This window comes from Mustela putorius, unplaced genomic scaffold (assembly GCF_011764305.1).
Source record: "Mustela putorius furo isolate JIRA1106 unplaced genomic scaffold, ASM1176430v1.1 tig00000695_pilon_pilon_pilon, whole genome shotgun sequence".
In the NCBI taxonomy this organism is placed as follows: domain Eukaryota; kingdom Metazoa; phylum Chordata; class Mammalia; order Carnivora; family Mustelidae; genus Mustela; species Mustela putorius.
The window spans coordinates 7,529,297-7,552,677 of NW_025421447.1; the positions used below are offsets into that span (position 1 = coordinate 7,529,297).

Below are 23,381 nucleotides of genomic sequence, written 5' to 3' on the forward strand. Positions count from 1 at the left end.
CAGTGTCCTAGGAGGGGAAGACAGGAGATTAAAGGGGTAAAGTGAGGGGGGCCTGGGTGGCTCAGTCAGTTGGGCATCTGCTTTTGGCTTAGGTCATGATCCCAGAGTCCTAGGATGGAGTGGGATCAAGTGGGTTCGAGTGGGATGGAGCCCCACATCAGGCTCCCTGCTGAGGAGTGAGCTTCTCCCTCTGCCCCTCCCCCAACTCGTGCTCTCTCTCAAATAAATAAATAAAAATCTTTTTTAAAAAATCTAAAAAGGTAAAGTGTTGGGGAGATAGGTGAAGAAGACGAAGGGGATTAAAAGATACAAATTTTCAGTTATAAGCCACAGGGATGAAAAGTGGAACATAGGGAATATGGTCAATGATATTGTAATAAATGTGTGACACATGGCAACTACATTATAATGGTGGGCCTTTCATAATGCATGTAATAATAGTCGGTTCACAGCGCTGTTCACTTGAAACTAATACAGTATTATATGTCAACTATACTTCCACTTAAAATATAAAATTTGTTGGGGTGCCTGGGTGGCTCAGTGGGTTAAAGCCTCTGCCTTCAGCTCTGGTCATGATCCCAGGGTCCTGGGATCGAGCCCCACATCGGGTTCTCCGCTCAGCGGGAAGCCTGCTTCCCTTTCTCTCTCTCTCTGCCTGCCTCTCTGTCTACTTGTGATTTCTGTCAAATAAATAAATAAAATCTTTAAAAATATATATAAAATTTGTTTAAAAAAATAAGGCAGGGAGCCTGGGTAACTCAGTGGGTTAAAGCCTCTGCCTTGGTTCGGGTCATGATCTCAGGGTCCTGGAATTGAGTCCTGCATCTGGCTCCCTGCTGAGCAGAGAGCCTGCTTCCCTTCCTCTCTCTCTGCCTGCCTCTCTGCCTACTTGTGATCTCTGTCTGTCAAATAAATAAATAAAATCTTAAAAATAAAATAAAATAAGGTAGAGCTCCTGGGTGGTTCAGTCGGTTAAGCAACTGCCTCTGCTTCAGGTCATGATCCCAGGGTCCTGGGATCAAGTCCCACATTGGGTTCCCTGTGCAGTGGGGAGTCTGCTTCCCCTTCTGCCTCTGTGCCTTCTCCCTGCTTGTGTGCACTCTTTCTCTCTCTGACAAATAAATAAATAAAATATTTTTTAAAAGTAAAAATAAGGTAAAGTGGAAGAAGTGCATTTTTTAAAGACTTTATTTATTTATTTGAAAGAGAGAGAGTGAAAGAGCTTGAGAGAGAAGCAGACTCCCATGAAGCTGGGAGCCCAATGCAGGAGTCAATCCCAGGACTCCAAGATCATGACCTGAGCCAAAGGCAGTCACCTAACCAACTAAGCCACCCAGGCAGCCAAGACGGGCATTTTTTTTTTTTAAGATTTTATTTATTTATCGGACAGACAGAGATCACAAGTAGGCAAAGAATCTTTTGGGCACCAATCCCAATCAAGGTGTAATAGGCTGGTTCAAATGTCTACTAGGGTAAATTGTAACTCAGTTGGTCACCTAGCATCATTGTGGAGTTTCCTGTGTGTATTACAATCTGATTGGCCACCTGTGTGTGGCCAGGCCTGACCGCCTGGCCTTTGCCCTTAAAAGCTAGTCTGTGAAACAGAGAAGGGTCGCCCTCTCTTGTAAGAGGTGCGGCCCGTAACGTTCGGTTAGATTCTTGATGCTTGGCGCGAAATAAAGCTTTGCTTGACCTTCGCTTTGTATCAGTCTCACTCCTTTAATCATGGACCCATTATTGGGGCATAACAGTGAGTTCAAGCCCCATGTTGGTCACAGAGCCTACTTAAAGCACAAACACACAGAAAAGAAAGAGAAAGAAGAGAAAAAAGAAAGAAAGAAGAAAGAAAATGTGAAGGAAATAGGACCAGAGAGCTGAGCAAACTAAGGCTCCTGGAAAGTTCTGGAACGTTCTGGAAGGTAGGTACTGGATGGAGCCAGGGAGTGCCTAAAGGGAATGAAACCAAGATAAGTTTTGCACCCTAGGTGCCTCACTTGCCTTACATTGTCTTGAACCTGAACCGAGGAGGGGAATGAATAAGGAGAGAGATGAAGATAAAGACTTTCACCTTCTACTCTGAATAGTTGTTTGGTGTCTGACTCATTAAAAAAGACCACTCTGCCAAGTACTGTGTTTGCCCTAGCACACCACTCCGGCTTCCTTGCCCCGAGGCTTCAGATTAGGTTTGTCAAATGAGAGACAAAAACCGTTTATGAGGGAACTTGAGGACAGGAGTTCATTTCCTTTCTTCCTGAACACTGTACTTGTGGCCTCCTTTGCCCTGTCAGATGCCTTTCTTTCATGGCTATGATGTAGAAAAGATGTCAGAGTTCAAAGCCGACAGCCAAGAAAGAATTCTTGAAACATCTTTGGTGCAAAAAGCTGATTTTATTAAAACATGGGGACACGTGCCATGGGCAGAAAGAGCTGCACTGGGGTCATGAGGAGTGGCCCATTATAAATTTCAAGTTGGGAGGAGGTTAAGGACAGCGTTTTGGAAGCAAGGTTTCTAAGACCTTGAGGGGTCATGAGACCCTTCATACGTGTATTGGTGGGTCATATGCTCCGGGGATGATTGCCAGCCTGTATCTTGAGGGTAAGGATAAAGGAAGTTTCCAAAGGAATTATTATTTTTTTTACATTTTTTTTTTTGTAATTTAAGTCATTGCCTATTTATTTATTTAAGTTTTTAAAAGATTTTTATTTATTTGACAAACAGACCACAAGTAGGCAGAGAGGTAGGCAGAAAGAGAGAGGAGGAGGAGGCAGGCTCCCCGCTGAGCAGAGAGCCCGTTGTGAGGCTCGTTTCCGGACCCTGAGATCAAATCCCCAGCTGAAAGCAGTCGCGGGACCGACTGAGCCACCCCAGCGCCGCTGGGGAGAGATTCCCTAACTGCACCGCCTGGTGGCCCGCTGAGCCTACGCACCCAGGCACTGGCGCGGTGGCTCGCGGTAGTGGGCGGGGCGCCATCAGGGCCCGCCTCTTCCCGTGGCGCGCTTGGATGACTCACCGCCCGCGCCATACTTCCACGAACTCTGTCCCTGGAAATTTCTCACGTGGGTATTTATGTCCCGGGCTGTCCATGCTATCTTGCTTGCTGCATCCCTTTCTTTCTCCACCCATCCCGGGCCTGATGCAGGCTGCTTCTGGGTCCGCAGCGGGCCGAGCTGCCTCCAGCTCGGGGCCCTTTCCTGCGACCATGCGCGTGGTCCGTGGACGGGAGTCGGGAGACTCCCCCCACCCCAGTCAAAGTTCGCTCCTCTTACCCGGTTCCCTCCAGTAACAGAACCTGCCGAATGCCTTGCTTATGTCCTGCTAGTCGCTGGGGGTACAGCCGTGATGTAGACAGCCCTGCCCCTGCCTTCTTGGCGCGTGACTAATAGCTCTAATAAGGCAAATCGTTTCTAAGGGATAAATCCTGTGGCAGTTACGGTGTAAAGGACAACGGTGACGGGCGTAGCTTTAGAAAGGATGATCAGAATGGGGTGGGGAGCGCTGAGAATTGAATCCAGCATCATTCCCTGAAATGAGGCCTGGCCTGAAAGGGCGGGAGTGGCTCCTGAGGGATGGACATCAAGAGTTCCTTCAGTCACTCTACAAATACTAGTTTTTTTTTCCCTTTTTAATTTTATTTATTTATTAGGCTCCCTCCCCCCTTTTAGATCCCACCTATTTTTCCAAGCCTTGACAATCTAGTGGTGATGAAACAGCTACAGTCCATGCCCCCGTGGAGATTTTGTCCTAGTGGGGAAGGTAGAGTTTTAAATAAATTAAAATGTCAGGTGCTAAGTAAAGTAACATGTAAGATACTAAGTAAATAAAATTCCAGGTACTGCTAAATTACTATATAGGAAATCAAGATAGGGATGTCTGATAGTGGCTTATTCAGAGGAATGGGTTTAGGAAGTCCTTTCCAAGAAGGTGATTTCACCAGCAATCTACATGAGAAAATGCTAGCCGTGGCAACTGGGTTGCTCTGCCTTGGGCCCAGGTCTTGATCCAGGGTCCTGGGATTGAGCTCTGCATCATGGGGCCCTCTGTTCAACGGGGATCTTGCTTCTCCTTCTCCCTCTGCTTGTCTCTCTCTCTCTCTCTGACAGATAAATAAAATCTTCAAAAAAAAAAAAAAAAGTGCTAGCCGGGGCGCCTGGGTGGCTCAGTGAGTTAAGCCTCGCCTTGGGCCCAGGTCCTGGGACGGAGCCCCGAATCAGGTTCTCTGCTCCACAGGGAGCCTCCTTCTCCCACCTCCCTCTGCCTGCCTCTCTGCCTACTTGTGATCTCTCTCTGTCAAATAAATAAATAGAATCTTTAAAAAAAAAAAAAAAAAGTGCTAGCCGTGCAAATAATCTGGATGAGAAAATTGCCTTCCAAAACTGAGGTTGGCAAGTTAGAAAAGAAGCCAGTGTGGTGGGGTGTTGTGGGTGAAAAAGATCGTAGTGTGAAATTGGGTTGGAGAAGTGGGCAGGGGGCCGGGCTAGGTGAGCCAGGGTCCTGAGTTAGAAGCTTATATCATGTGTGATGAGTAGCTATGATCTCCCTATGCTGAAGTGTGGCAAATGGTGTGTGGTTGGGGCAGGAGTGGAATCGGGTCCTATTCGGGGGGCCTCGAGTGGTTGATGGTGGTGACCTGAACTAGAGCAATGGTAGCAGAGACGAAAGGATGCGGACAGATTTGGGATATGTTTGGAAATAGATTTGCTGATGAATTGGATATAGAGAGGGCTCAGGAAGAAGGAGCGAGATTGACTGTGTTTGGTGTGAGCAGCTGCTTTTATAGTGCTGATTGAATGGGGAAGACTGGGAGAACAGGCGGTCTGGAGAAAGGAGAAGTCGGATTTTCTGTTTTGGCTCAGACTGCCATCGGTGTTTATGAGACATCGACGTGGAGATGTCACATGGGCATGTTAGTGTACTAGTCTGGAGTGTCAGGGAGAGTCAGGGTTAAATAAGTTACGGAATCTGTTGGCAGATAGCGAATGAGATGAAGTTGCTGTTTTGGGTCAAAAATGGTTGAATCCTGGCAGTTTCATTGGCTCAATCTACCAGGTGGTATTTAAGGCCACAAGTCTGGAAGACACTTCGGAAGAGCGTGTAGACAGAAGAGAGTGAAGGGCAGGCCCACGAGGGGTGGCTGAGAAGGAGCAGCCAGAAGGCAGAGGCATAGCGGAAGAACGGTGTCATCTGACTCCACCAGCTGGGCCCGTCCAGCTCATCGTGTGGGTTTACACTTAGATGCTATTTTTTCCAGAAAGTCCTCCCTAAGTCCTCCCTAACAGTGCTAGGCTGGTCGCCGCAGTCTCTCGGCCTTGCCCACACTGGGCTGGAAATGTTTGGGCGTTTGCCTGACCTCCTCAGTAAAACACAAGGTCTGTGAGGGCAGAAATGGTTTTTGTCTTCTTCACAGCAGTGTTCGTAAGACCTTGCCTGGGGCCCAGCAACGTGCAGGTGCTCAAGGATCGTGTGCCCAGGACGTACCTGTATTCCCTGTTCCCACATTTTGCAGGATGAAACTGGTTTTCAGAGTACCTCGTCTCTCTGAATGCCCTTTTCCCCCGCCCCATCCCTAATGCCTCCAAGGCCTCAGCTGTCTTGGAAATCCGAAATCAGTTTGACAGGTGATAGCTGATTACCTTTCAGGGACCTAAGTCATATTCCACAACGGGCACCTCCAGCGATGGCCTTGGTTCTTCACTTCTATGTCCATCCCTCTGGCCATGAGAAGGCAGCTTCCGGACACACTCAGCGAAAGCTCCAAGGGCAGCTACCAGCGCTGCAGGGTGTCAAGACAGAGCTGTGCTACAACGTGAACTGGACAGGTTGGGCCAAGTTTTGGACTTTGGGGAAGAGGTGTGCCCAGCCGGGAAGAGGGTCTCAGGCTATCCCTGTCCTGTCTCCCTGCAGCCAAGTCCCGTCCGAGTGCCGAGGAGATGAAAAAGCTGACATGGCTCTTTGGCTGTCCCTTGTTACCGGGGGACGTTGCTCTGGAATCCTGGCTCCATCCTGACTCTAATGACCTGCTGCTGGAGGTTGGGCCCAGGTGAGTGTCTCAGCCCAGGGTGAATGCCTTTCGTGTTCTCAAGCAAACCTCCCTTCCAAACGCACTGCCCACCCCTTCCACTCCCGTTCCTCTTCCTTCTTCTGCCACCCCTGACAGATCTGTTTTTTCCTTCACTCCATCCTACTCCCTGCTTAGAAAGCCGTACATGTGCCTTCCCCATTAGGGAAGATGTCTTTGAAAGACTGAGCCAGCGACCAGGCACGTTCTAGAAGTTGAACAGATTGCATTCTGAGAGGTAGAGATTCAAGCATTTTGGGCTGGAAAGACAGGTCCGGTTTGATTTGAGTGACCTTACAAAGCAGGTTTCTTGGTGCCCAGGTCTGAGGCTAGAGGCCACTGGTGAGGGGGACAGAGGTGAGAGGTCAGCGGGACAGGGGTCGGGGGGGCGGCGGGGATCCACCTTCTCTGTTGGTGGTCTCAGGTCCTAACCAGCTGGCCCACTCCTCAGGCTGAACTTCTCCACCCCAGCATCCACCAACGTCGTGTCAGTGTGCTGGGCCGCTGGGCTGGGGGCTGTGGATCGTGTGGAGACCACCCGGCGCTACCTGCTTTCGGTGAGGCGTCTGGCTGCCCGTGGTGAGGGGGAGGAGGAGCTGGGCCAGAGATCAAAGAGATGAGGTCCTGAGGCGCCTGGGTGACTCAGTCGGTTAAGCATCTGCCTTCAGCTCAGGTCATGATCCTAGAGTTCTGGGATGGAGTCCCACATCAGGCTCCCTGCTCAGCGGGGATCCTGCTTCTCCCTCTCCCTTTGCCCCTGCTTGTGTTCCCTCTCTAGCTGGCTCTATCAGATAAGTAAATAAATAAAACCTTAAAAGGAAAAGAGATTAGATCCTGAACTCAGGAGAAAGTGAGAGGAACTCTTGGCCTTAGGTCTGTCCTGTTTGCAGGTTGTTCAGTGTCAGACTTCCAGGTTGAGGGCTAAATGGGAAGGAAGTCCAGCTTGTGCTCCCCTTGTTAATCTGTGCACCTTACAGGGGCTCGTGTCTGCACAGGGCGTGTCTTAGTAATCGGTGCACGGGCACCACGCAGATGAGCTGTGGGCAGCCCTTCGTGACTGGGAAGATCCAGCGTGCACCATTCCGTCCAGACTTGAGCCTTTGACCTCCAGCCGTGTGTATGTGTGTGTTTGCCCCTAGTTTGCCCAACCCCCATCAGCTGAGATGAAGGCCATCGCCCTGGCCACCCTCCATGACCGGATGACGGAACAGCACTTCCCCTGTCCCATCCAGAGCTTCTCCCTTGGGAGCATTTCCACGCCCCTCAACAGCTCTATCAATATACTCGCTGAGGGCCGGTGTGCCCTCGAGAAGGCCAACCAGGAGCTGGGTGAGCCGGGATGCCTGGGAGGGAGGCGCAGGCGAGGCCGGTCACAGGGGACTGAGCCCTGGGACCTGGTGTCCCGAGTCCCCCAGTCAGCTCTCCCGGGTTGTCTTCTAGGCCTGGCCCTAGACTCCTGGGACCTGGATTTCTATACCAAACGCTTCCAGGAGCTCCAGCGGAACCCCAGCACCGTGGAGGCCTTCGACTTGGCTCAGTCCAATAGGTGGGGCAGGTCGGGGGGCGGATGGGGTCGTTCTGAAGTGTGAGCCCATGGAGATTGGAAGGGAAGAGCACAGGGACTTGCCTTTGTGCTCTCCTCTGGCTCGAGGGTGTCCCCGAGTCTGGTTGAGGGCCCGGGCTCCTCCTCCCACCCCTCCTGGGTGTAGTCTACACCCAGATCTCAACTTCAGATTCACTTAGGATCTAAGCAATCCACAGTGAGAGGGCATTTGTAGGTTAAGGCTTTTTGGAATCTATTCTGACCTGTTCTTTACTAAAGAGTTCGCCGTTAACTGGTGCTGCTTGCTGAGAATACAGCACAGCATGAGAAGTGACCCAGCTTTCTCCCTGTCCTTCCCTCCCCATGTCACCCCTGCAGTGAACACAGCCGACACTGGTTCTTCAAGGGGCTGCTCCACATGGACGGGCAGAAGTTGGCACACTCTCTCTTTGAGTCCATCATGAGCACCCAGGCGTCCTCGAACCCCAACAATGTCCTCAAGTTCTGTGACAACAGCAGGTGGGCTGTGCCCTAGGCCAGCGGGGATGGCAAGCACAGGGGAGGGGAGGCTGTGGGAAGGAAGCAAGGTCCACGGCCAATGTGTCCGCAGCGCAATCCAGGGGAAAGAAGTCCAATTCCTACGGCCCGAGGACCCCACACAGCCAAGCCGCTTCCAGCAGCAGCGGGCCCTGAGACACGTCGTCTTCACAGCGGAGACCCACAACTTCCCCACAGGTGAGCCAGGTCCCAGGGATGGGTCAGTGAGATCAGAATGTGGAGCAGAGGGAAGGTCCTCCAGGCTGGGCCTGGGAAAAACAATGAGGGAGGCTGGTTGGCTGCATTTTTTTCTTTTCTTTCTTTCTTTTTTTTTTTTTAAGTAGGCTCCATGCCAGCCATGGAGCCCAACTTGGGGCTTGAACTCATCATGCTGAGATCAAGACCTGAGCGGAGATTGGGTCAGACGCTTAACCAGCTGAGCCACCCAGGCACCCCATCCTGATTTTTTTTTTTTTAAGATTTTATTTATTTATTTGACAGAGGTCACAAGTAGGCGGAGATGCAGGCTCCCTGCTGAGCAGAGAGCCCGATGCAGGGCTTGATCCCAGGACCCTGGGACCATGACCTGAGCCGAAGGCAGAGGCTTTAACCCACTGAGCCACCCAGGGGCCCCCCATCCTGATTTTTAATGGGGTGGTCAGTGTTGGGGTTTGTCTCTTTGGTACACATACATCTCCCCCATCTCTTTACAGGAGTGGCCCCCTTCAGCGGTGCGACCACGGGCACTGGAGGCCGGATCCGAGACATCCAGTGCACAGGCCGTGGGGCCCACGTGGTGGCTGGCACCGCTGGCTATTGCTTTGGAAACCTGCACATCCCAGGTCCCACCACCGTCCTCACTGCCATCTCTCCCTTGCCCTGGCAGTAGTGGAGCACTTCTGTCTCTTAGGTCCTCCTGGGTGCTTTTTCTTGGGAGGCAGGGCTCTGGAGCAGCTAGTCTGTCACCAGCTGTCGCCAGGAGGACTCTAGGCCAGGGGAAACCCAAGTCACCAGGAAGGCTTTGCACAACTGCTAGTTTCTATATAAACCAGCACCTGCTCAGCAAGGAAACATGATTCTGGGTCAGTCTCGTGACTGCACCTGCCCCCAAAGTCCCAATTTCTTTTTTTTTTTTTAATGTATTTATTTGAGAAAGAGAAAGAGGGAGAAGCAGGTTCCCCACTGAGCCAGGACTGCAACACGGGGCTTGATCCCAGTACCATGAGATCATGACCTGAGCCAAAGGCAGACGCTTAACCAACAGAGCCACCCTAGCGCCCCCAACGTCCCAATTTCTTAGCCTCAAGAACCCTGATCCTGAGACTCAGAGGGAGGGCTGGCATGGGAGCTGGGGAGCAAGGTTGGTGCTATACTGTAGGCCCTACACCTTCCTGAAACAGGTTCCTAAAATGGGACGTTCTACCCGCATGGGTGGTCTTGGCAGCTTAGTTAGACTCTTTGTGAAGGACTCTGGCCCCTCTGTCTTCTGTCTTAACGGTCCAGCCAACTTTCTGATTTCCTTCCAGGTTATAACCTGCCCTGGGAGGATCCAAGCTTCCAGTATCCTGAGAACTTTGCTAGGCCCCTGGAGATCGCCATTGAGGCCAGTAATGGGGCTTCTGATTACGGCAACAAGTTTGGGGAGCCAGTGCTGGCCGGTAAGGCTGGGGTTATCGAGGGTTACGGACACCGAGTACCAGAGGTGGGGGTGGTGTGTGACCAAGTGGGCGCTGGAGGACACTGGGTGACCACACTCTGTCCTCTCTCCCTGGGGTGTCCACGCTCCAGGCTTCGCCCGCTCCTTGGGCCTCCAGCTCCCCGATGGCCAGCGGCGTGAGTGGATCAAGCCCATCATGTTCAGCGGGGGCATCGGGTCCATGGAAGCTGAACACGTGAGCAAGGAACCCCCAGAGCCAGGTATGAGCCACCGCCCTTTCCCTGCAGCGCCAGCCAGCGATGCCCCCAGCACTGCTGGAGGGGAGTTGAGAGGCCACTCCCTGGGTTGGCTTTTCATCTCTTGGCTCGTGGCCCTCCGCCCAGTGCAGGTTTCCAAGGCAGGACAGGGCTTTCTGCCAGGGGGGCGCTGGGTCTGTGTTGCCTCTGTGTGCGCCCCGGTTTCCTCCCTTGCGGTGGGGGAGGGGCACCCCTGTTTGTTCAGCGCCTGCCGTGCACCAGGGGCCTTTATCTGCCTGCCCAGTTCAGGGGAGCAAACATCCGGTAGGCCCCATCGTGTGCTGCAGTCAAGATAAGAACCAGGTTGCCTTCCTGGAAGAGGTGACCCAGTCATGTGGTTCAGAAAAGGCAGAAAAGGTCACATAGTGAAAAGTGTCCTTCCCTTGACCTCCCAGTTTCCCTCCCCAGAGGTAACCAGTGGTAGCCAGTGACTTGGGCACCTACCAGAGAGATTTCCCTCTATCTAGGAACAGACCTGTATGCAAATTTGTCCCTTTTTAAAAACAAATAACACAGGCACTTATTGAAATGTAATCTGTGTACCTTGAATTTCACCCTTTTAAAGTGTACAGGGCAGAGGTTTTTTAGGATACACACAAAGCTGTGCCTCGAGCCCCACTAATTCCAGAATGTCATTGTCACCAGCACACCCGTTAGCAGTCTCTTCCTCCCTTAGCCCCTGGCGTTGGCCCATCGACTTCTGTCTCTGTGGATTTGCCAGTTCGGGACATTTCACGTGAATGGAATCACACAGGATGTGGCCTTTGGTGTCTGGTGCCTTTCACTGTGCACCGTGTTTTCAAGAACTCTCTGTATGGTAGCATGAACCATACCGTCATCCCTTTTCAGGGCCAGGCCTCTTCTTCGTCTGTCCTTGCGTCAGATGGTAGACACCTGGGTTCTTCAGCCGGTGTGGGTAGTGCTGCTGTAAACACACGTGTACATGTTTTTCTGGGCCCATATGTTCTCGTGTCTCCAGTCTGTAGAACTACGAGTGGAAATGGGGGCTCCCATGGTAACCGTGTCTGGCTTTTTTTTTTTAATTTTTAAGATTTTATTTATTTATTTGAGAAACAGAGATCACAAGTAGGCAGAGAGGCAGGCAGAGAGGAGGAAGCAGGCTCCCTGCTGAGCAAGAACCTGATATGGGGCTTGATCCCAGGACCCTGGGATAATGACCTGAGCCAAAGGAAGAGGCTTTAACCCACTGAGCCACCCAGGCGCCCCCCGTGTCCAGCTTTTTAAAAAACTGCCAGACTCGTCTCCAAACCACTTTGCACTCCCCCTCGGCACCTGCCAGCTGTGTAAGAGGGTTCTGATTTCTCCACATCCTCACCAACTCCTGTTATCGGTCTCTGATTCTAGCCACCCTGTGGCATGAAGTGGCATCTTCTTGTGGTTGGGGTTTGCATTTCCGTAATGGCTAACGACGTTGAGCATCTTTTCCCCTGCGTTTAGAGATCTTCCTTGGTGTGAAATGTCTGTCTGATTCTTTGTCTTTTGGTGGGGGGGGATTCTTTGTTCATTTCAGAACAGGTTTTTTTGGTGTGTGTGTGGAATTCTAAAAGTTCTATGTATTCAGGATGCTAAACGGTTATTAGATAGATACATGACTTGCAAGTATTTTTTCCTACTCTTTTTACTTTTTCGTGATGTCTTACAAAGAAAGCACAGATGTTTTTAGTTTTGGTCAAGTCAGGTTTATCTCTGTCTTTTTTTGCTGCTTATGGTTTTGATGTCAAGGTGAATAAAACCATTGCCTAAGCCAAGGTCATAAAGACTACAGCTGTGTTTTCATTTAGGTTTCTGATACTTTTTTTTTTTTTTTGTCTTTTCTTGTAAGATTTTTTATTTATTTGAGAGAGAGAGAGAGAGCATGAGCGGGGCCTAGGGGAGTGGGAGAGGGAGAAGCAGGCTCTCTACTGAGTGGGGAGCCCAATGTAGGACTTGATCCCAGGACCCTGAGATCATGACCTGAATTGAAGGCAGACGGTTAATAGACTGAGCCACCCACATGCTTTTCTGATACATTCTGAGTGAATTTTTTTTTAACATGATGTGAAGTAGGAGTCTAACTTTTCTCTCTTACACATGGATATCCAGTCATCCCAACGCTACTTCTTGAAGACTCTTCATTTGTACCTTGCTGAATGGTCTTGGGACTGTTCAAAAATGAGTTGCCCCAGGGTTCTGGCTGGCTCAGTCCATAGAGCACGCAGCTGTCGATCTTGGGGTTGTGAGTTCAAGCCCCATGTTGGGTGCGGAGCCTACTTAAAAGAAGAACAGAAACAAAAATCAGCTGGCCATGGCCATAAACGTAAGAGTCCTTTATGGATTCACGGTTCGCAGCCTATAGATCCTTGTGCTAGAACCACACTGTCTGGATTACTACAGCTTTGTAGTAAATGCTAAAAGCCGGCAGTGTGGGTCCTCCAATTTCGTCCTCCTTTTTCACAATTGTTTTGGCTGTTCTAGGTCCTTTATGTTTCCATACAGATTTTAGGATCGGCTGCTCCGTTTCTGTGAGAAAGGCAGCTAGATTATGAGAGGGATTGGGCTGAGTGCAGATCAGTTTGGGGAACACAGCCATCATAAGAGCATTAAACCTTTTCCTCTGTCAACACGAGCTCTGTTTCCCTTCGTTTAGGTCTACTAACCGGTTTCCAGGCATAAGTCTTCCAGCTCTGCTGTTACTTATTTCTGTTATTTTTTTTCCTGATGCAATTGTAAAGGGGCACCCATAATTCTGTACCTTGCTGTTTTCACTTAGCAATATATCTTGGAGATCATGTCGTATTGATAAATACACAGAATCGTATGTGATCCTCTTCTGAGGGAGGATAGTGTTTCAGTGTGCAGATATACCGTAATCGATTAATCAGCTCTCTCTTGTGAGCCTTAAATCACAGTTGGCCCTTTGAACAATACGGGTTTGAGCCGGGCACGTCCATTTGTCTGTGAATTTTTTCTTTTTTTTTTTTTAAAGATTTTTATTTATTTATTTGACAGAGATCGCAAGTAGACAGAGAGGCAGGCAGAGAGAGAGAGAAGCAGACTCCCTGCTGAGCAGAGAGCCCAATGCGAGACTCGATCCCAGGACCCTGAGATCATGACCTGAGCCGAAGGCAGTGGCTTAATCCACTGAGCCACCCAGGCGCCCCTGTCTGTGAATTTTTTCAATAAATACATGACAGTCCTGTAAATGTATCTTTCTTATAATTTCCTGAATGTTCTCTTTTTTCTAGCTTACTTTATTGTGAGAGTACAGTGTGACATATAGTGTAAGAACACAGCGTCTGTGTAACACACAGTCTGTGTAACACACAGAATACGTGTTGTTCATTGGTTTTTATTAGTTTATTACCTTTTTTTTTTTTTTAGATTTTATTTACTTATTTGACAGAGATCACAAGTAGGCAGAGAGGCAGGCAGAGAGAGAGGGGGAAGCAGGCTCCCTGCTGAGCAGAGAGCCCGATGCAGGATTCGATCCCAGGACCCCGAGATCATGACCTGAGCCGAAGGCAGCGGCTTAACCCACTGAGCCACCCAGGTGCCCCAGTTCATTATTTTCTGTCATTTATTATTAATCGACCGTCATTAGTAAAGCTTCTGGTCGATAGTAGGTTCTGAGTAGTTGATTTTTGCAGGAGTTGACCGTTCGGTGTGCATATTTTACTGGGTATGTCAGCACCCCCTAACCCCAGTGTTGTTCAGAGATCAACGACGTTTCCTGTCGTCGTAACACAGGTGACGCGGCAGTGTTTGATTTCGCGCCTGTGTGGGTAAAGCTAGAGCGTGACTTGCACAGCGTGTATTCCCTGAAGAACACAAACGTCTGTCATAGTTATTGCTGTCCCCTCTTAGCCGCTTCTGTCATCCAAATGCTTGTTCACGCCTCCGCTCCTCCTGCTGGATTCCCCCATGTTCTGACTCTGCCTTCCTTCCCCACAGGCATGGATGTGGTGAAGATTGGGGGGCCTGTCTACAGGATCGGAGTTGGGGGTGGAGCCGCATCGTCTGTGCAGGTGAGTGGGACTAGCTCAGGGGCAGAGTCTTTGATGCTGTTGGGCCCTGGGCCTCGGTGGCCTGTGAACTCCCAGAGCCCTCTAGCCCAGCTCTGCCATCTCTTGCCCCAGGTGCAGGGCGACAATGCCAGCGAGCTGGACTTCGGGGCCGTGCAGCGGGGGGACCCGGAGATGGAACAGAAGATGAACCGTGTGATCCGGGCTTGTGTGGAGGCCTCCAGGGGGAACCCCATCTGCAGCCTCCACGATCAGGGCGCTGGCGGCAATGGTGAGGATAGGGACTGGGATGAGGGATCTGGCCTCTTGCCAGGTTCCACTGAGGCTGAGGCATCGAGGGTATACAAGCGGCCGCCCGGCCCTGGGTCCCATTCTCTACCCCCCCGTACCTTTAGGAGAGGCTTGGCACTGGGCGGAGCAGGAGCCCGCCACCACGGGATGGTTGTGGGGGGGGTGCAGCCACAGTTCTGCAGGGTGCACAGAATTCGGGGCTCCTTTGGAGGCCGGGGCTGACCATGGCTGCCTCACCCCTTCTCCCCCACACCCTCTCACTAGGCAACGTCCTGAAGGAGCTCAGTGACCCCGCCGGGGCTGTCATCTACACCAGCCGCTTCCAGGTGGGCGTCTTGCCCTGAGGTCTGGCCGTCTCCCCTCCCCACCGGCCCCAGCCTTCTTCCCCCCACCCCCCATGCCCAGACTCCTAGCAAAGATGAGACGGGGCAGTGCCCACTGACCCTTTCCTTTCCTCCTCCCTCCCGGATGCAGCTCGGGGATCCGACCCTGAACGCCCTGGAAATCTGGGGGGCCGAGTACCAGGAGTCGAATGCTCTTCTGCTGAGGCCCCTTGACCGGGACTTTCTCAGTCGTGTCAGCGCCCGGGAACGCTGTCCGGCTTGTTTTGTGGGCACCATCACTGGGGACAGGAGGGTGAGTGGGCCGGGGAAGTCTGTGGTGACTGCAGCGCGTGGGCTCGGAGCTGCCTGTGTCCGGGCTGGAGGGAGGGAGAGCCGTCTGGGGGAGAAAAGGAGAGGAGAATGGGAGTCGGTGGGACGCAGACTGGGGGACAGTGTATAGGAGGCGGCCAGGGGCAGGCACTCAATAGGGAAGCCAGACAGAGGGTGGAGAGGGCGCTTCTGCCTGGCTTTCTGAAAGCATTCCCTGCTCGGGTTCACGGTCTCCTCCGCTCTGCGCTCTGTGGCCGTAGATAGTACTGGTGGACGATCGCGAGTGCCCCGTTGGAAGAAATGGCCATGAGGATGGCTCCCCGTTGTCTCCCCCAACCCCTGTGGACCTGGAGCTGGACTGGGTGCTGGGCAAGATGCCTAGGAAGGTACGTGGGGGTGGGAGGGAGGCCGGCTTTCCTCCCTTCTCTGCCCCAGCTCTTCCAATCGCCCTTTGCCCGACACGTGCTTTGTCCCGTCTGTGCCCAGCGCCCCCGCAGCTGCTCTCACACCCCTGCCACCTTCTGTGTCGTAGGAGTTCTTCCTCCAGAGGAGTTGCCCTGTGCTGAAGCCCCTGGCCTTGCCCCCGGGTCTCCGTGTGCGCCAGGCTCTGGAGCGCGTTCTGAGGCTGCCTGCCGTGGCCAGCAAGCGCTACCTTACCAACAAGGTCCAGCCTGTGGTCTCTGTCCCCTTCCCACTGCTCCCGCGCCCCTGGCCTTCCCAAGGCTGTGGGGATTCAGCAGGCCCAAGGGAGAAGCAGCCCTGCGGGCCAGCTCTCCTGCTCCCACCGCCTGAGGCCTGTATGTCTGTGATGACGCCTGTTCCCCCACCACCCTGGCATCCCTGGCCCCGGCCCCTTGCCAACTGCAGCTGGTTCTGCAGGTGGACCGCTCCGTGGGCGGCCTGGTGGCCCAGCAGCAGTGTGTGGGAGCCCTGCAGACCCCCCTGGCAGATGTGGCTGTCGTGGCCCTGAGTCACCAGGAGCTTGTTGGGGCTGCCACCACTCTAGGAGAGCAGCCTGTCAAGAGCCTGCTGGACCCCAAGGTGGCTGCCCGCCTGGCCGTGGCCGAAGCCCTCACCAACCTGGTGTTCGCGCTGGTCACCGACCTCCGGGTGAGTCCCGGGGTCGGGGGGTCCGCCTCCACCCTTCGCCTTTGCCTCCGGCCCTTCCTGCTCTGGACCTCCCAGCCCTTCCGCCCCTGCCCCAGACTCCCCACCTTGTCTGTGACGCACCTGTGTCCCCCACTCCCCAGGACGTGAAATGCAGCGGGAACTGGATGTGGGCTGCCAAGCTCCCAGGGGAGGGCGCGGCTCTGGCCGACGCCTGCGAGGCTATGGTGGCAGTGATGGCGGCCTTGGGCGTGGCAGTGGATGGTGGCAAGGACTCTCTCAGCATGGCCGCCCGGGTTGGCTCTGAGACAGTGCGGGCTCCTGGTAGGGACTGGGAGTCATGGGAAAGGGGCAGACCTGTGGAGCTGGGCTGGCATCTCACTTTCTTACTCCTTTTTTCTTCTTTAATTTTTAAAAAATTAACATAAAATCTATTACATGTTTCAGGGGTATGAGTCTGTGATTACCTTTTTTTTTTTTTTTTTTTAGATTAGTGCGAGCGAGAGCCAGGGGAGGGGGCAGAAGGGAGAGGGGACGCAGACTCCCCACTGAGTGTGGGGCCTGCCGGTCACGGGGCTCGATCTCAGTACCCTGAGATCATGACCTGAGCCTAAGCCAAGAGTTGGAGACTCCACCATCTGCACCCTCTCAGGCACCCCCACTCTTGTGCTCCTTGCTCTACAGGATCGCTGGTCATCTCAGCCTACGCTGTCTGTCCAGACATTACGGCCACTGTAACCCCAGACCTCAAGCATCCTGGAGGGGGCGGTATGGGCACTTCCCCATCCTCCCTGTACTGTGCATTCAGAGCTGGGTCCTCTGTTTGGGGTCAGCTTTGGGAGGTCTGGGCCCCTTGTCTTGGCTCTGGGACTGGGGGTCTGTGGGTCTGCCCACATGCCGGGAACCTCAGTACTTGCGAGCCCGGTGGTAGGGGGGCGTTCTGAGCCATCCCGCCCCCTCACCCCTGCCCTGTTTCCGCAGGCCGTCTGCTGTATGTGCCTCTGAGCCCTGGGCAGCACCGGCTGGGGGGCACGGCTCTGGCCCAGTGCTTCTCACAGCTGGGCGAGCAGCCTCCCAACCTGGACGTCCCCGAGAACTTGGCGCATGCCTTTAATGTCACCCAGGGCCTGCTGAGAGGTGAGTGAGGCCTTGGGGCAGAGGGCGCATGTGACTGGCACGTAGCAGGCACTCACTGGAGGAGCAAGTAGCGGGGGCAAGCAGGGTCCATCACCCTGGTCTCCGGTTCTTGGAGCATGCCCACATTCGCACATGGGACCTACCCTCTAGAAGGGGGTTTGGGCCCTGAGGCTGCTAAGCATTTTTCTCCTTCCTCCAGACCGCCTCCTCTGCTCAGGCCATGATGTCAGTGACGGGGGCCTCATCACCTGCCTGCTGGAGATGGCCTTTGCTGGGAATTGTGGGATAGAGGTGGATGTGCCTGCCCCCGGGGTTGACGGTGAGGAGCAGGCGGTTTAGACTTGGGCCTGCGCTACCTGCCCCACTCTGTGGACCCCGCATTCTGTGAAAAAAAATGGAGCGTCCCCAACCCCATTCCCAAGTCCTTGGCTATCTTCTCTGACCACTCAGCCCAGTGACTCACCCATCTGGGACCCCCCCCCAGTAGACCCTGAGGCCACATCCTTGGTCCCTCTGTCTCACCCCCTTCTCCCCGCTCCCCGCCTCCAGTCCCTCAGCCCAGAGCCACTGCTGGCCACCACCCTCCTGCATCCATGGTGTCCCCCAGTCACCCTTGTGCCCCTACCTTGTTCTCCCAGTGCTGCCCGTGCTCTTCGCCGAGGAGCCAGGCCTGGTGCTGGAGGTGCAGGAGGCAGACCTGGGCCAGGTGCTGGAGCGCTACTGGGCTGCTGGACTCCGCTGCCTGGAACTGGGCCCCACAGGCGATGCCGGGCCCCACGCCCTGGTGAGGAAGGGCTGGACGGTGCATGGCGGGGAGGCCGTGGCCCCCCTGCACCAGCCCTGGGGGCAGCCTCCTGACTCCTGGCCCTGAGAGACGCGCCTCTCCCTGCAGGTGCGAGTGTCCGTGAATGGGGCGGTGGTCCTGGAGGACACTGTTGGGCAGCTGCGCGCCGTGTGGGAAGAGACGAGTTTCCAGCTGGACCGGCTGCAGGCAGAGCCGCGCTGTGTGGCAGAGGAAGAGCAGGGGCTGCGGGAGCGCACAGGACCCAGTTACTGCCTGCCCCCAACCTTCCCCGAAGCGTCTGTGCCCCACGAGCCCGGTGAGGGAGCCTGTGCCGTCCCGGCTTCCCCGTTCCCCAACCCTCAGCCTCGTGGGCAGAACGCAAGGCCTAGACGCCTTGGCCTGCCCAAGAAAAGGCGTGTGGGGGAACTTTGTGATAGGGAAGGAGGCCTCTGGCCTAGAGACACTCCTCCTCCCCGCCAGGTGGTCCCCTGCCCCGAGTCGCCATCCTGCGAGAGGAGGGCAGTAACGGAGACCGTGAGATGGCAGATGCCTTCCACTTGGCTGGGTTTGAGGTGAGCGGGGTGGCTGGCAGAGCGGGGGCCAGGGCAGGGTCTGTGTCTGCCCATGCTGCCCCTGCCCGTCCTGCCAGGTGTGGGACGTGACCATGCAGGACCTGTGCTCTGGGGCAATCGGCTTGGACACTTTCCGTGGTGTGGCTTTTGTGGGCGGCTTCAGCTATGCGGACGTCCTGGGCTCTGCCAAAGGTAGGTGTCGCGCGTCTGCCTGCTCCCTCCCCCACACATTCCTGCAGGGGTGCCGTGGCTCCCTTCTTCCTGACCCGGAGCTGGTCTCTCACCTCCGCAGTGCCAGGGTTGGGGAGTACATCCGTTCCGGATGCCAGCAGCAGGCCCAGGGGTGACTGATGTGAGGCGGGGTGGCAGGGGGTGGCACGGGCCCCATCTAAAGGCGTTTACGCCGCGTGCAATTGTGCTCTCCGAGGGTGGGCCCAGCGTGGCCAGATCTTTCTGGTTTCCAGGAGAAGCCAAGAATCTTGGCTTACTTTTTTTGGGTGGTTACTTTTTTTTTTTTTAAGATTTTATTTATTATTTATTTGACAGAGATCACAAGTAGGCAGAGAGGCAGGCAGAGAGAGAGAGGGAAGCAGATTCCCTGCCGAGCAGAGAGCCCGATGTGGGGCTTGATCCCAGGACCCTGGGATCATGACCAGAGCTGAAGGCAGAGGCTTTAACCCATTGAGCCACCCAGGCGCCCCGGGTGGTTACTTTTTAATTTTTTTTTAAGATTTTATTTATTTGAAAGAGAGTGAGAGAGCAAGGGGAGAACAAGCAGGGGCAGAGGGAGAAGCAGGCTCCCCACTGATGTGGGGCTCGATCCCAGGACCCCGGGATCATGACCTGAGCCAAAGGCAGATCCCTAACCAACTGAGCCACACAGGAGTCCCTAGAATCCAGATTTTTATATGAAATCTTATTTTTAAATGTTAGGGAGTTAAATAAAGAACGTTGAAAGTGCTCTGCTGGCCAGGCCAAAAAACTTAAGGGCCATCTCTGGGCCACGATTGGCAACATCTAAGCAGATAAACCTGTTTTCTTTGCATTTGCCCTATAAAGGGTATGTGCGTGTGTGCATCTCTGTGTGTGTGTACGTGTTTGTGTGTGTGTACATGTTTGTGTGCGTGCACGTGTGTTGGGGGCTGGGAGGGTCATGGCAGGGACGGAAGAGCAGCCACCCCCCTCCATGCCAGGCCCCACCCTGATATCCCTGTTCCTTCCTAGGGTGGGGGGCTGCTGTGACCTTCCACCCGCTGGCCGGGGCCGAGCTGAGGCGCTTCCGGAAGCGGCCCGACACCTTCAGCCTGGGCGTGTGTAACGGCTGTCAGCTGCTGGCTCTGCTGGGCTGGGTGGGAGGCAGCCCCAGCAAGGAGGCCCAGGAGGCCGAGGAGCCAGGCCCCGACTCCTGGCCCACCCCTCCTGGCCTCGTGCTGCGCCACAACCTGTCCGGCCGCTTCGAGTCTCGCTGGGCCAGCGTGCGTGTGGGGTCCGGGCCGGCCCTGATGCTGCGAGGGATGGAGGGCGCCGTGCTGCCCGTGTGGAGCGCTCATGGGGAAGGTCAGCCGCTGGAAGGTGGAGGGAGGGTCGGGGTGGGGGCTGGGGTGGGTGAAGGGCATGAGGGAGTTTGCCCTTCCTTTCGTCTTGCTTCCCCTCCCTGCAGGTTACATGGCATTTTCTTCCCCGGAGCTCCAAGCCCAGATCGAAGCCATGGGCCTGGCGCCACTGCACTGGGCAGACGATGCTGGGCAGCCCACGGAACAGTACCCCATGAACCCCAATGGGTCCCCAGGGGGCGTGGCTGGCATCTGCTCCCTCGATGGCCGCCACCTGGCTCTCATGCCACACCCTGAGCGCGCTGTGAGGCCATGGCAGTGGGCGTGGCGACCTCCCCCGTTTGACACCCTGACGGCCTCCCCCTGGCTCCAGCTCTTCATCAACGCCCGAAACTGGACCCGGGAAGGGGGCTGCTGAGTGAGCCGGGGGTGGGGGGGCTCCCCTGGGCCTGACGGTTTGTGCCTGAGGGTCTCCTGTCCGCAGCCTCAAAATCAGAAGTACCCCACCTTCCCTCCAAATACGTCTCGGGACAGACAAGGGCCAAAATGCCCCCAAAACCTCCACTGGTTTCATTAACCTGTCTGCTTTTGCCTTACGCGGTTGGATCTGTTTGTGGTTCTGCTCGAACAGGGTTGTCCGGGGGCCTGGGAAGCAGCATGTGGTGCTGAGGACAGAGCCCTGGGACGTGAGAATAGTCCATTGCCCACCCCCCACCACACGTACACGCTCTATCTAGCAATCGCTGCATTGTGCCCCCATCACTCTGGGCTCAGAGGGGTGTTTCATGTGCCCCTTCCTCGTAGCAGGGGTTGAGGGGCTGGGGGTATATGACAGCATGCAAGTCAGGACCCACGTGTCCCCATCAGAGAAAGAGCAGAAGCTTTCTGGAGTCCCCTTTTTAAAATATAGTACAAGTAGTTTGCCGACGTTTCTCTGAGCGGGTCTCCCGCTATGTCCTCGGGCTACCCTGGTGCGGGCCTCGGAACTCAGTATTTCTTCTCGATGCAGCAGTTTCCTGAAAGAAATGGTCAGCGCCTGCTTCCCTAGAATTAAGCCTTTAGCCAGCCAGCCTACCTTCCTCCGTCTGTCCCTCCCTCTATCCCATTCTCTCCTTCACCTGTGTGTCCTTTCCATTCATTCCTTCTCTCCTCCGTCCATCCATCTGTCCATTTCCTCCTTCCCTCCCTCCCTCCGCTGCTTCCACTCATTCATTCCTTCCTTCATCCCATTAATGTTGGATGATTAGTTACAGCGCCAGGCACTGCCGCTGGCCCCAGGGGTTTTACGACCTGATAGAATTTTAAGTAAGAACTGTGGGGGTGTCTGGCAGGTTCAGTCCAAAGAGCCTGTGACTTGATTTCAGGACTGGGAGTTCGAGCCCCATGAGATTACATAAGTGAATATACTTGAAAACAACAGCATAGCTCTGTATGGCAGCTGCCGTGAACCAGGCGTGCACTTCGCATTTTGTATGTGTCTAAAGTATTTTTCACAAGAATTCAACAAGGTACTTGATAGGTGTCTCCCCCCACCCTTTTTTTTTTTTTTTTTAACAAAGGAGCCATTAAGGTGAAAGGTTACATAAATTGCCTAGGGCCACACAGCGTGTCAGGGCAGCACTCCAGGCCCGCTCTCTCCCTCCTGCTACTGCCTGCCATCCTGCAGACCCAGATGCTGGGGCCCTACTGTCCAGTCTCGCTGACAGCCGCCCATGACAGCCTGTGTGTGGAACTTGTACGCAGAGTCCGTTTGTCCCCTAAATACTTCAACATTTTCATTAAAGATATATCCCCAAGAATGAAGACTGGAGTCAGATCCTGGAGGGCATGGGGCCTGGGGGGTGGGGGCCAGGGGGACTAAGCACAGGTTCCTGGTGGGACAGCCACAAGAGGAGACAGATTGTATCATGGGAATGATAACAATGTTTAATAATCTCTTTGAAGAAAACCTTTTCGGGCCTCTTAAGGCTTCACAAACCTACCCTGGGCAACCAGGTGGGGTGGGGCAGATGAGGGGAGCGCTTAGGGGTGAATTTTGGCATTTGAATATTCCTCCCTGATGCTGGGAAACCATGTATATAATTAAAAAGAAAACGGGGGTGCCTGGGTAGCTGAGTCCGTTGAGTTTTTGGCTCTTGATTTGGGCTCGGGTCATAACTCAGGGTTGCAGGATTGAGCGCCATGAGCCCCATGCTGGGATCTGTGCTAGGTGGGGAGTCTGCTTAGCATTCTCTCTCTTCTACTGCCCCTCCCCTGCTCATGCTCGCTCGCTCTCAAAATCTTAAAAAAAAAAAAAATGGGTGGAAAAGTAGTTCCCACACTGAAAGATGCCTTTAAAAAAATTCTTGGGGTGTCTCGGTTAAGCATCTGCTGGGGTCAGGATTCTGCAGTCCTGGGATCGAGCCCTGCACTGGGCTCCCTGCTCAGCGGGGAGTCTGCTCCTTCCGCCCCCTCCCCCAGTGCTCACTCTGGCTCACTCAGATAAAAATGCTGTCCCTATCCCTTTGCCCCTTGCCCCCACCTCTCTCTCCCAGTCTTAAAACAATAGGCCCCAAGCGACATCACTTAGGCCAAGTCCCCCAAAGGGGGTTTAATACCTAATCTCATTGCATTGTTGCCATCTCCCCTAAAATGTAGGCTTTCTTTTTTTTTTTTTTTTTTTTTAAGCTTGATTTATCTTAGCATGAACGGGGTAGACAGAGGGAGAGCAAATCGCAAGCAGAGTCTGTGCTCAGCTCGGGCCCCACTTCGGGGCTCCGTCCCATGACCCCGACCAAGATTATGACCTGAGCCAAAACCAAGAATCAAATGCTTAACTACACCACTCGTGTGCCCCCCAAAATGTAGTCTTAACTGTTCAGTTGAGTTTTCTGATGGGCACCAATGAGTCTGCCACATGGGCCTCTCCATCTTCCAAGGGAAGCTGTATTGTGCATTGTGGGGCCCCCTGTTCTCCCCGCTAAAGGAAAGTGACCTTGCCAGGAACAGTCATTTTACTAATCACTCTCGCCCCCATCCTCCTGCCACTTGCCAACTGCTCAGAGCCCCCCTACCCTACCTCAACTGCTAGAGGGTTTGCTGCCTAATTCACAAATCATCCAGAAAGGCCAATTAGATCATCACATGTACTCTGTTCAATTTTTTAACCATGATCTTTTGAACTCCTAGATAAT

The 23,381-nt window shown here is 53.9% G+C and overlaps 1 protein-coding gene across 1 annotated transcript; it reads left to right on the plus strand.

Annotated features, from left to right (window-relative positions):
• The first annotated feature begins 2,977 nt into the window (after positions 1 to 2,977).
• PFAS (phosphoribosylformylglycinamidine synthase) lies at positions 2,978 to 22,011 on the plus strand. Its single transcript, XM_013060380.2, has 28 exons — positions 2,978 to 3,057; positions 5,639 to 5,817; positions 5,903 to 6,038; positions 6,508 to 6,613; positions 7,196 to 7,385; positions 7,497 to 7,602; positions 7,978 to 8,118; positions 8,210 to 8,334; positions 8,850 to 8,978; positions 9,663 to 9,794; positions 9,925 to 10,053; positions 14,041 to 14,114; positions 14,226 to 14,382; positions 14,667 to 14,728; positions 14,877 to 15,038; positions 15,316 to 15,441; positions 15,588 to 15,719; positions 15,935 to 16,165; positions 16,306 to 16,486; positions 16,847 to 16,930; positions 17,144 to 17,299; positions 17,499 to 17,618; positions 17,938 to 18,083; positions 18,192 to 18,399; positions 18,564 to 18,655; positions 18,733 to 18,847; positions 19,880 to 20,212; positions 20,316 to 22,011. Exons 2-28 carry the CDS (start codon positions 5,676 to 5,678, stop codon positions 20,624 to 20,626), a joined length of 4,026 nt encoding a protein of 1,341 aa, XP_012915834.1. The 5' UTR covers positions 2,978 to 3,057; positions 5,639 to 5,675; the 3' UTR covers positions 20,627 to 22,011.
• The last annotated feature ends 1,370 nt before the right edge of the window (positions 22,012 to 23,381 follow it).

Bases quoted from the DNA above. Each gene is read 5' to 3' on its own strand.
- PFAS (XM_013060380.2), top strand. From the start codon at position 5,676: ATGGCCTTGGTTCTTCACTTCTATGTCCATCCCTCTGGCCATGAGAAG. The intron at 8,335-8,849 runs GTGAGCCAGGTC...ATCTCTTTACAG, and splicing joins GACCCACAACTTCCCCACAG to GAGTGGCCCCCTTCAGCGGT. The intron at 18,400-18,563 runs GTGAGGGAGCCT...CCTCCCCGCCAG, and splicing joins GTCTGTGCCCCACGAGCCCG to GTGGTCCCCTGCCCCGAGTC.